The 12,114-nt window shown below is 41.2% G+C and overlaps 1 protein-coding gene across 5 annotated transcripts in view; it reads left to right on the forward strand.

The window, feature by feature from the left end:
- The window catches only part of PHF21A (PHD finger protein 21A), a 131,575-nt gene extending 119,662 nt beyond the window's left edge, over positions 1-11,913 (forward strand). For 3 of the 5 annotated variants that reach the window (XM_081001761.1, XM_081001759.1, XM_081001760.1), the window contains exons 13-18: positions 16-76; positions 3,027-3,190; positions 8,582-8,737; positions 10,477-10,552; positions 10,829-10,932; positions 11,380-11,913. In XM_081001761.1, coding sequence (XP_080857887.1) covers positions 16-76; positions 3,027-3,190; positions 8,582-8,737; positions 10,477-10,552; positions 10,829-10,932; positions 11,380-11,637 — 819 coding nt within the window. In that variant the 3' untranslated portion in view covers positions 11,638-11,913. Of the gene's footprint in view, positions 1-15; positions 77-2,951; positions 2,975-3,026; positions 3,191-8,581; positions 8,738-10,476; positions 10,553-10,828; positions 10,933-11,379 lie in introns of all 5 variants that reach the window. The other 2 variants (XM_081001763.1, XM_081001762.1) reach the window with 1 other exon arrangement.
- Positions 11,914-12,114: the final 201 nt, after the last annotated feature.

Consider the following 12,114-nt stretch of genomic DNA (forward strand, 5'->3'; position numbering starts at 1 on the left):
CTTTCTTCTGTAAAGCGCAAGAAGAGCGCAGTCACATACCTGAACAGCACAATGCATCCTGGGACACGTAAACGAGGTAGGTGTCTCATAATAGCACCTCCCTGTATGTTTATTTCCCTTTCTTTTGGACTGAAATAAAACAATATAGAAAATAGTTTTGTGGTACTGAATACACATCGTAGGTATGCTGTAACCCTGGTAGGCAGCTACTCTACAGAAGCATCTTTGGTTGGTAGGCTTTGAGGGTAATCTGGAATGAATAAGGATATAAATGGGAGAATTTCCTGTGTGTAAACTTGGCCCAGTAAAGATTCCCAACCCAGATTAGTAAATGTAACCTGTCATGCAGACTAGAAGGGGGGTGCCAAAGTGGTAACTGAGCTCCCATTCTGAGACTCTTCCTGTGTAGTGACTAAGTGCGTTTGGTCCTATGTTAGGACTCACTGTTTATGAAATTATTTATTGTGCTGTTAAGAACATGTTCAGGTTTCTTTGAAAGGCGAGTTACTTGATATTTGATGAAATCGTGTGGCAACCATGGTACTCTTAAAATTATTACAGGGATGCTTGCAAAATTCTTCCCACCCAATTTTCTCCTTAGATTTCAAGGTTCTGAATTCTTGATCTTGCTTGTGGAATGGCACCAGTAATCTGCCATTTTTCCATTTTTAACATACAGGCTTTGTTTAGACTGCTACACATGCAGTTCGCTAGTTTTCCATTTGCATACTCCCCCCCCCCCCCACACACTTTACAGGTTACTAACCCATGCCAGCAAAGGCGGACATTGATTAAAATACTAACGAAAAAGGCAGTAGTAACATGGTCATATCTATTCATGTGCCCTAGTGTGTATCTGTAAACTGTTAAGGGTTAGGAGTAATGTTGCAAATGGAAAACTCTGGCAAACTGCACATAAGCCCTGAGATGTATTTTAGAAATTGTCCATGTAAAACTGTAAGGCAGGTAAAGCAGAGCATGGGACAGCCAATCCATGGAACAAGAAAAGAACTTGGGATATCTATTTTATTCCTTGATCTAAACTGTGCTGCTTCCACTGTGAACAATATATCTAGTATTAAAGGAAAGAGAGCCCAGTTGAAATTGAGATGGTGTGAACTGTGGAAGGTTTGCTCAAAAACACTTTTCCTTGAGGAGGGAAGGTTTCTGCATTCTCCCTGCATCTTGAACCTTTAAGTGTTGTTTGGCCTCCAAGAAGCAGATGATGCACAGTTTTTGAAGTTTTGAGATGAAGCCCTCTGCTTCAGTAGGTTGTGACAGCTATCGACATGGTTGAGTTCAAGAGAGGTTAAGTTAATTCCTAATGCTTTGGGTGACCCTAAGATCAACAGAGAATGTATGTTGATGGCCAGAAATCAGAAAGGTACTATATCATCAATGCTTGTTGTTGCTAATACATCACCAAGCATGTCTGTTTTGTGTCTGAGACAAGTTACTACTGATCTGCTCTCGTGTAGTGGTTGCTGTGTTCTTAGAGCCAGCCAATTGTACAGTAGAACTAAGCTTGGCTTTGAGATTAATTTATTTTGACTCTGTTCAGTGCTAAATATCATGAGTGAGCACTGAATGCCCTTTCTGTAATGCTTTCTAATGTTTCCTCTGCTCCTGGGCCTCTTGTTTCAAAAACAAATGGCCAGGTCAGAGGACGTAAGTTGTATAATACTTGATATTTCAAATGTTAAAAGATATATGCACTATGTACCTAGTAGGATGAGTGTGTTCATGCACATGAGTGTTTGGGTGAGTTTTTAGGTAGCTGAGCAGTTTCAGTAGAGTGCATTTGTCTCTTCCTGTTTAGCCCACTGATTTGAATTTGCTTAAAATGATAGTGCCTGATATTATTATTATTACTAGTCTTTGGCAGCTTTTGGCATTTTGAAAATAAGGTGATGGTCTCATTGCAGTTTACATTGAGCAGGCTTTACTTTCCCCAAAAATTGCTGCCATAACTGCTCAGTTCAGCTATTAGTGCATTTCCCCAGGAGATCAGATGTTCAGAGGAGCCCTTCTTTCCTTGCATAATTTGTTTCTCACCTGAAGCAAAATTGGATGTACTGGGTTTTTTGGCACTGATGTTGGCTTTCTGTCCCTCAACACACAGAGGGCATTGGCCTTCAGTGCCACTTTCCATCAGAGTTGTTAGGTGCCATTTACTGAAGATAATGATTACTATGCATGTTTAATTTGATCTTCCTGCCTCTTTTCTCAGTCTCTAGCTTCACTTATTGACTGCTTAAATATCTTTATATATATATATATATTCCTCTCTGAGCATATGCCTCTCATCAATCATCAGAGTAGTGGTAATGCAAAAGACAAAGATTGGTGTCTCCTACAGTGTTGTGATTTCACTTGGAATAATAGCACACTTTATCGTGAGTTATATCTTCTACAGTCAGCAGGATAGGATTTTAACAACTCTTCATACTTGCAGATTTGCTTTGTTGAGGCTTTCTCCCACCTAGGCTACCATGCAGCTCCTTTTGCTGAGAGAGATCTCATGGGGTTGCAGGCCGTAATTTTCTCTGGCATTTGTGGAATGTTGTGAGTTTTTCTTAGCACAAAGGTGGTATTTAGATGTAGGTTTCACCTTAGGCTCACTGAGGGTGATTTACCAATGGTCATAACAATGTGATGGAGATACCATGATAAATTAGAGTGGTAGAAATCATGGCAGCTTTTCTTTGCCAGTGGAATTTGGGGGTGGTAAGTTAAAAGTTAAAGACATTAGTGTGGTTATAGAGATATATTGGGAGTAGCACTCTTTCTGAAGGCATGTGTTTTCTCTCTTGTGATACCATCCTTCCTTACACAATTCTCCTTTAAGTGTCTTAAAAATAACTTTACAGTCCTGACTTGGCTTTCTTTCACTCGTGACTATAATACTAACTTCTTCTCTGTACTACATCACTTCCTTTTTTTCATGCTAGCCAATGAGGAGCACTGGCCAAAGGTATGTAAGATTATTTCCCCTCCCCTTTTTGTTCCCTTTTGTTAATGTGTAGGTCGTCCACCTAAATACAACACGGTGCTGGGGTTTGGGGCTCTGACCCCCACATCCCCTCTGTCCAGTCATCCTGACTCCCCTGAAAATGAAAAGACAGAGACCACATTTTCTTTCCCCGCAACTGTTCATCCTGTGTCCCTGCCCAGCCCCAGCTCCACAGACGTAAGTAATTCTTCCTGAGAGGTTTGCTGTTTGAAGAGACCGTGGAGACTTCAGAATTTGGTTCTTTAGATGCACTGGTATTATGGTAAACTGCAATAATATGACCCCCTTCTTCAGCCCCCTACACTTCTACTTGTACCTATTCAACCCCCCCCCCCCAAACTATGGAGTAGTATATATATATCTATATGATATCCACAGGACATGCCAGAATGTTCATATCCTAGAATTGTAGAGCTAGAAGGGGAAATATTTCAAAGTTCTATAAGCCCTTCCCAGATGCACAGTGATGCAGTGAATTAAAGACAGTGCATATGTGATATATTTCAGCAATCCAGTGGCAGGAGGAGAACAGATCCTGTCACACAGAAGCCTTAGGAACAATTACATATTATTACTGAATCAATAAAGTAAGGAGAAATTCTTGCTCAAGATAGTTGGACACAGCGTTAGTGGAGTCAGAGTGAGTGCCTTCACTGACACCTGGCAGTTGCTTCTCGTTTATGGATTCTGCATACCTATATGGGGGAAAGTTTTCTTTTCTGTGAAAGTATCCTTCTGGTATGTGAGCCCAGTTGCCTATTCTGCCAGTTTAGCACAGGCTGTGGTTGAATTAAAGTTGATCTAACCCATAGCTTGATCTGCAGCACTGTCTGTTTTTGGAGAGTGTGGGTGGTATTTTTTTATTACTCAGAAGGGAGGTAAATCCATCCTTCTCATGATAGGTGGGTTCGAATTGGAAGTTCTGGACTCACAACCTTGGTCAAGTCTCATCACTTCTCTGTACCTTCGTTTCCTCATAATAAATAGCTCCATGGTTGTAAGACCCAACTAATGAACACATTTTACACACAATCAGACTTGCATAACTTTTATGTTCTAGTGGGCTGCACTAGATGTTCCTCCAATCTGTTTTTTATGCTGCTGAGCTAAGAGCCTCTGCATCTCATTCATGAAATATGCAGCTTGAGGATTGCTCTAACTTACATAACTGTATCTGTAGCCTCATTGTTGAAGCAGCCAAGAATAGCCAAATCAGGAACACCATCAGTATCTTTTCTGCACTGCTGGGTATTGCAAAAGATAAAATCAACAGGCAGCATTCCTATAGGATGCAAGTTCTGTGTTAAGAGCCATAGTCATACATTCTCTAGGTATTGTATTATTCATGAAATCTCCCAAACTATCAGAAGGCAGTAGTAAAAATTGATCCAAACAAAGAAGACTTTCCTGCTGATTTAGCATGGCATGCACACATGCACATGAACACATTCTATTTATAACAGGTTTGACAAAGGTTGCTAGATTCTTAAGCACATTTGTTTTATAAATAAAGCACTAGGACAGTGAGCTCATTGTCATTCCAGTTGATGTCTGTTGCACATTTTTACATAATGTTCTGAGCTTTCGGTAATGATGTACCGTATTTTTTGCACCATAACACTCACTTTTTTCCTCCTAGAAAGTAAGGGGAAATGTTTGTGCGTGTTATGGAGGGAATGCCTACGGGTGGCATGCCTACGGATTTTCCTCCTCTAAAAACTACGTGCGTGTTATGGTCGGGTGCGTGTTATAGAGCGAAAAATACGGCAATTCTGATTAGCCATCAGCCTTCAAGCCTAGAGTGTTTTGTTAAATATCCATCCACCAAACATGTACACACATCACATGAATGTATTGCTTCCTCCAGAAATTCACCTCCTATTTCACTTCAGTGGTGTGTGTTTTTCGGAGAATTTATGGTAAATAGGTCTGTTTTCAGTTGTGTCCCTCCACTCACCGAAGACTCCTTAATCCAACATAGGATTCCTTTAATGGAATGGGGGCAGGCATTGTTTGCTGATTTCCCCCCATCTCTCTGCAGTCCATAGACCTTCCCTGGTCTGCTCCAAAGGATTGTGGAGGTTGATGGGGCAGGTGGCCCTCAGAAGATAATGAAAACTGCTTCCCTTCCATTCATGGAAACCTCTGCTAGTGCAGAGTACTGCCCATTAATGGAGAGAGACAACTGAGTACAACCTTCTGATCTTGTTAGCTTCTGAATATCTTTAACTTCCATAATCAGTTACTCAGATTAAGATGCTCATTAGGTTTCAGCTCCACTTCAACAGGCGCTCTAGGGCTAGGATGTGGGATCTGTGGCCTTCCAGATGTTGCTGTACTCAAACTTTCATTAGTCTTGGTTAGCACAGCCAGAGGTCAGGGGATTTTGTAAATTAGTTCAGCAGTATTTGGAGAGCTACATGCTCTCCACCCCTGTTCTAGGGAAACCTCGTTGTGTTTGTCCTCCATGCAGTCACAAAATACAAGAAAAAAGTTGGCCTTTTGAGTTTGGGTAGTCATAACACTTCAAGAGATACATGAAAGTTTAACTCTGTTGAGTGGACAATATGAAACTGGCTGTATTATTATAGATTGAACTACTTTAGAACCCAACAATGCTCAAGTCACAGGGGATCCAACCCTGTTATGTTTTGTGAAACTCATCTTAGCTACTGCTACAACTACTACTACTACACTGTAGAAAGCTACAGAGAGGAGTATGACTGACTTAAAACTGGGTGGGGGGTTGAAGGATAAAATGTGAGGTTTTCATTAAGTCCCCCCCTTCCCCCCATAATTTGAACATTGGAATCCAGCACTCATTTGATATGTAGAACTTGCAAAATCAAAGCATCTTTACATGCCAAAGTCAGGATAGCACAGTAAGTTTAGGAATTAATAGAGAGAGGCTTGGTTTTCAAAGTCAAAGTTTAAGCCTCAGCTAATGTTTGTGGGTAATATCCTCCCACCTGCCCGTGGTTGGTATTCTGGCATCATTTAATATGTATTCTTAATAAAGACGGGCACATTAGCATGCTATGTAAGGCAGTAGAAAACATCTGGCATAATTCAAATCCTACCACTGCTCAGTTTGATATGGAAGATTGAATTACATATTTTAAGGAGGCTGTGACACTTTTATTTCTTTCAAATTTTATCCCTATATTCTGAATTTGAAGGAAGCTTTAGAGATTGGGATTTGGATGTAGCAATTTTCCAGAGCATTCCTTAGTTGATTGAAATTCATGTATTAAGCCATTTTCTGTTACCTTATTTCTGTTCTTTTTAGCTCTTCTTCTCTTTCTGCATTTCTGTACAGCGATCTACAAATAAAAATAGTAACTATGAGATGGTAACGGCAGAAGGAAAGAGAGAAAAGGAAACTAAATGGCTTTGCTAAGAATTTTGCATCCTAAAGTGAAGAGATAAGGAAGGGAAAGTAATGCAAAGAGTCATGCAAAACTGACATGTTCTTGCTATTAAAACTAGTACTGGGGCCTTTGTTGACATTTTACAGCTGGGGATGGTGTTTTGTGTTAGTCTGGTTTGGTCAAGGTTTTCCATCTCGTCTATCGAAAGGCCAAGTTTACGTAAGATAAATCAGAAAAAGTATACCTATTACTGGATATTGCAGTGATGCACCAAGGTTAAAGTTATACTAGGCTTAAAGTGGTGCATTAACTTAATTTTGCAAGCAGTGCCTTCTACTTCCAAAATATTGAAAAGATGATGGCCCATGAAACACATTTCTTAGGAAAGACTGCAGCTACCTTAAGAGTGAATTTCACCCAGGTGAAATTATGATTATGCTCATGCTAAGCATGCCCAAGGCTAGATTCCATAGCCTTTTGCAAACAATAATTTTATTGCACAGTAGATCTTACTCATATTTGCAGAGAATCCAGGCAGGCTTTCTCCTCAGTGCTGTTCCCCAGATATCACATTTTGCCAACGTGTAGACCACAGTTCTTTTGCCAATAGAAAGCATTAATTTTATATTTTATCTCTGGCCCCCGCCTGCCTAACCCATCCCCTTGCTTTCTTGTTTTGATTTGGCGTGTTGCGTGGAATGAGGCTGTACAGATGTCACAGGCACCTAGAAATGGCCATGACTTCACTGCTCACAATTAGTACAATTTTCTGCCCCTATAGCTGTGCAGATTTTGCTTATTTGCTTAGAGGCTTATCAATCCAGTGTGGTCATATAGCCATTGAAAATAAAGACATACAATAGCAGCAGCAACCACCACAGCAAATCTCTCTTATCCATCATGGTTAATGATATCAGCTTTTATTCCTTGTATATGTGTTAGTTTCACTCCTCTCCAGCACTGGAATATTCATATTCGCTATTTGATTTATGTACTCTGTCCCCAAACAAAATAAGCACCTCAGTATAGTGAGCTCTTAGTGTTGGATTTAAATTATTAGTTGCTTACTACAAAAGTCTCTAATGGAGCAATCCTAACTATAGAAAGCTAGCATAAATAATGCTGGCATGTTACAGTGGCAAAAGTTACCCCTATTCCAAACTCAGTTCAGAAGGAATAGGGCACTCTTTGCCAGCTACATTGGCTGGGCTGCTGGGTCACTTGACTCAGCCAGAAGGTGTTTGGAAGAGGTGTAAGTCTCTCCTTGCTCTGCCACATCTCCAGAATGCCCCCTTCTGGGGGGAACTTGTGCTAGTGTAAGTGATACCGTCTTAAGATCCACCGGCTGAGCACCCATTGAGATCTGCCATATCCAAATTCTATCATCCCAGTGGATCCTAGGTTTCAATTACACTGCAAGTGACTTACAATCTTTTGGTTTTTAACTTTTTTGTAACAAAAAACAGAAGCTAAAGCATTCTGCACTACCAGGGCCACCTGTCCCTCAAGTGACAGCAGTGGATACAGGAAGACACTCAGACTATGGACCTTTCAGAATGAGTCTCACCCTGCCAAGAGCAGATTGCATGCCATTCACCTGGTCAGAAGATCCACCTGCTAATCCCTCTTGGCTGGATTAAGACTCATGTCATTGGTCCTCATCCAGTTCATTATCATGACAGGTCACCAATCAGCAGGTCCACTGCCTACCTGCAGAAGATGACATAAGAGCTGTGTGTCATCAGCATGGTGATGACAGCACACTCTCACACGCTGTCTAATCCCACCCAGCATTAAGTTAAACGTGGGTGACAAGTTCTGCACCTCCTGGAGAACCGAACCTATTGCGGCACTTTAAAAATGTTTTCCATACAGTGGATCACTGGGACTTTCACCCCACATTTAATTTCACTTACTTGAAAATAAGATGGGTGTGATTCTTAACTATATAAATAAGTGATCTGTGCTTTATAGTTTGAAATTGTACTAGAGTAGACATGGTGGCATTTGAAGAAGCTGTGGCCCTTGACGTTCCTTGTGGTTCTTTTCTAATCGTCAGGCACCCTTTGGTAGCTTTCTTTCTGTGTTTCATGAAAAGGATATTATTTTGGGGATTTCATTCACTTAGGACTTTACTTTGAACTGGAATTTAGTTTTCAAAGTTTGTAAGTTCCCTTTCCCCCCTCTAATTTTATAGGGTGATATCCATGAAGATTTTTGCAGTGTTTGCAGGAAAAGTGGGCAGTTGCTGATGTGTGACACGTGCTCACGTGTGTATCACTTGGACTGTCTGGACCCACCTCTGAAAACTATTCCCAAGGGCATGTGGATCTGTCCCAAATGTCAAGACCAGGTATTGTTTGACACAAAAGGGGAAGCCTCTCGCAATGGTTCTCTGCTTTTGACAAAATGGGTGGGGCACATGGCTTAGACTTTGAGAGGGTGAAAATATCTGACCTGAACGGAAATGGCCTCACAAATTCAAAGCCATCAAACGTTTGCTTTTCTGTTCCACATCTCAGGGTACTAAACAGCCATTTATTTGCCATGGCAAAGCTCGAAGACTTACGGGGAAGATTCCCTTTGATCCACTTGCATCTTTATCTATTTCTGCTTCCACAATATATATATATAATGTTAGCTTCATTCTACAATACATGTGTTGGAAAGTCCAGTATTTTAAGGTCTAGGACAAAGCTACATGCTGGAAAACCAATGTTTGCATGATAATGCAGGGACACAGGGCATTTTACAGGTGAGAGTTAGCAGGCATGAGATAGATGCTAAATCTTTCCCCATAGCTGGCTTTGAGAGCAAAAATAAGCCCAGCTGGGGAGGAACGTTTTGTGATGAATAACCACATGATTAAACACCCGTCTCCCACCCACCAATTCTCTTCTGGAAATGCCCCGCTACTCCTGCATTGCTGTTAACCAACAAACATATTTGTGGGAAATGCATGTTTGCCAAAGTAACATGTAGTTTTCTCCACGGAGACTGCTCTTTGCTATCAGAGTGTTTTTCCTTTAGCTAATTAGATCAGCAGTTTGTGAATCATGAAGTCACAATCCTCTCTACTGGCAAGTTTTAAGATCAGATATGTTGTCTCTTCATTCCTGTTCAGCTTGTTAAAATTTCATCAGCAGAAAATGTTTGTAGATGCAAGGGAATGTACAAAATTGCTGACATGGTGATTAAACAGGCTTCCCTTGTGGGAGGTTTAGCACAGATGTGTGAGTATTTCATGCTATTAAATCTTGAGGGTCTTCCCAAACTATTGTGGAGGTTTTTGTGTGTGCAGTAAATGCAATGTTTACTTGCTTGAGGTGCGTGTTGAGTTGTGGATCAGGCATCTTTTTTGGATAATGCTTCTGTTGAAGAATTTCCCCAGTACTCAAACCTCAGTATTCTTTTGCTTGGAATTTCCTTCCCCCCTCCCCGCTCCCCATTTCAGCATACTATTGTGAGTGCTGGGTATAAGCTGGTTGTGAATATCACAGGCACATATGTTTTAGTGATTAGTAACACAGTTCCCCTTCTTCCTACTAGTGCCTCACTGTTTTGTTATCCATTTAGGGATTTTTATTTTTTTTAATTAATTCTTCAGGGGCTAAATGCTTGCCTGCTGAAACAACCAAGCATAGAAATGATCATGTAATTGCCTTCATCTTGTTTTTTAATGTAGACTTTAAAGCAACAAGGCTACTCTTCCTTACCATTTTATGAAATTTCTGTTTTTTATTTAGTTCTTGAAAGGTTACGTGTTATCCCCATGCACTTGATAGCACTGCAGCACAGTCTTCCTCTCCCTCCTTTTGATATGTGGATATAGTCTGGTTCATTTCTTTATCCCATTGGCCTCCCACATCCATCACATGTCAACAAAGCATCAGGCTTCTTGTCCTGGACCAGAACTAACAGCATCCCAAGAGTAGAACAAAGGGGGATTTTAAGTTGTTTTATTGCCTGGGGAGGGCCTAAGAAGAGAATGGCATTGATTTTAATAGTTGTTGTGAAAGAAACCCTTTAGCGTGTGTCATCTTTCCTAGAGGTAGAACACGTCAGCCAAGTGTTCCTTCTCCTTTCTTTCAGATGCTAAAGAAAGAAGAAGCAATCCCGTGGCCAGGAACTTTAGCAATTGTTCATTCATATATTGCATACAAAGCAGGTAAGAAAATGGTGCAGGGCTTGGCTTGGTTTTCTTTTCTTTGGAAAATGTTACTTTGAGGAAGGGAGTAGGATGTTTGTTTTCAGAAGGAAATTAAGAGCTGACTGCATGATAACCCCAGTAATGAAATGGATATGACAGCTTCATCTGACTCTCTTTATGTCTGCACCTGCAGCTTCAGGTATGGTCCAGTACTGGCTTTCCATTGTGCAAAAGCAGCTGAGAGATCCCATCTGCAGGGCATAATTGATACAATTGATGTACTCTCTTTCACAGCAAAAGAAGAGGAAAAACAGAAATTACTGAAATGGAGTTCAGATTTAAAACAGGAAAGGGAGCAGCTAGAACAGAAAGTCAAACAGCTCAGCAATTCTATAACAGTAAGTATTGCTGTGCTAAATGATGGTTTGTTTATCCTCTGTGTTCCACTAGAAGCTACAGCCGTGAATCTTAGAAAATGACTGTTTACTGTGACCAATCACAGTATCAGTTCTGAGCCATGCTTCACCACAGCTTTGTCGTGGTGGTGTTTTTTAAAAGTCTCAGCGGCTTCTTATGTTTGTTAGAGCTTCTTTTTCTCTGCTAAGTCATAGTTGTAATCTTTTTGCTGTAGTCGTGGCTGTGAAATAGCATTTGCTTTCTTTGAACTCTTTGGTTTGCTATGTGGGCTATATTTGGTATGGGAGCCATGTTGTATCCACCAGGTGCTTTGACAAAGAATCTGTTTTTGCAGTCTCTTGTGGATCTTGGGATCCTTTTGCTTTCTCGTTTGGGCCTTTTTTTTATGAGCGCACTCCTTAATGCAATGTTGTTCCAATCTGCTTCAGAAATGTATGGAAATGAAGAACACCATCCTGGCAAAACAGAAGGAAATGCACAGTTCATTGGAGAAGGTAAAACAGTTAATTCGCCTCATCCAGGGCATCAACCTTTCAAAACCCATAAACTCTGAGGGCAGTTCCGTCGCCATCTCCAATGGCATGGACTCCACCAATAACGCAAAGGCTGCCGCCGCCTCCACCCCAGCCTCTTCCCCCTCCCAGAGCTGCATGGTGAACTGTACCAAGGGCGACGAGACTAAATAACATAGCACAGGAAGAAGGAGCCGGGGGAGATGGCGGCGAGGCAGAAGAGCAAAACAATAAAACTCTAGAAAAGAAAAGCTGGATTTCTTCTGGAAAGCGCAGAACTCTTTGGTTCCAGAAAGAGCGCGAAGAGGCTTGTGCCAGGCAGCACCAGAGTTGCCAATCGATCCTCCTTATTCTGTGTGTACGTGCAAAGTTTGGACCATGTTACATGAATAGTGCCAGCTGGAGGTTCTTTGCCAGCACCATGCCAAGTTAAATAATATATTTACTCTCTCTCTCTCTCTTTCTCTCTTTTACACCAGTGTGTGCCTGCAGCAGCCTCCACAGCCACTCTAGGTTTGTTTTGTTTTTGTTTTTATTTGGGGGTGGGGAGCAGGGAGGAGGAGCAGGTTTCAAATCTTATCTGCAGACCAGTTTGTTTAGCTAAGGAAACTTCAAGTCCAAAGAGCCTGTGGGCTTTTCCTGTTTCTGAAT

The sequence above is a fragment of the Podarcis pityusensis genome (genome assembly GCF_964106645.2).
Source record: "Podarcis pityusensis genome assembly, chromosome: 1".
NCBI classification, from domain to species: Eukaryota; Metazoa; Chordata; class Lepidosauria; order Squamata; family Lacertidae; genus Podarcis; species Podarcis pityusensis.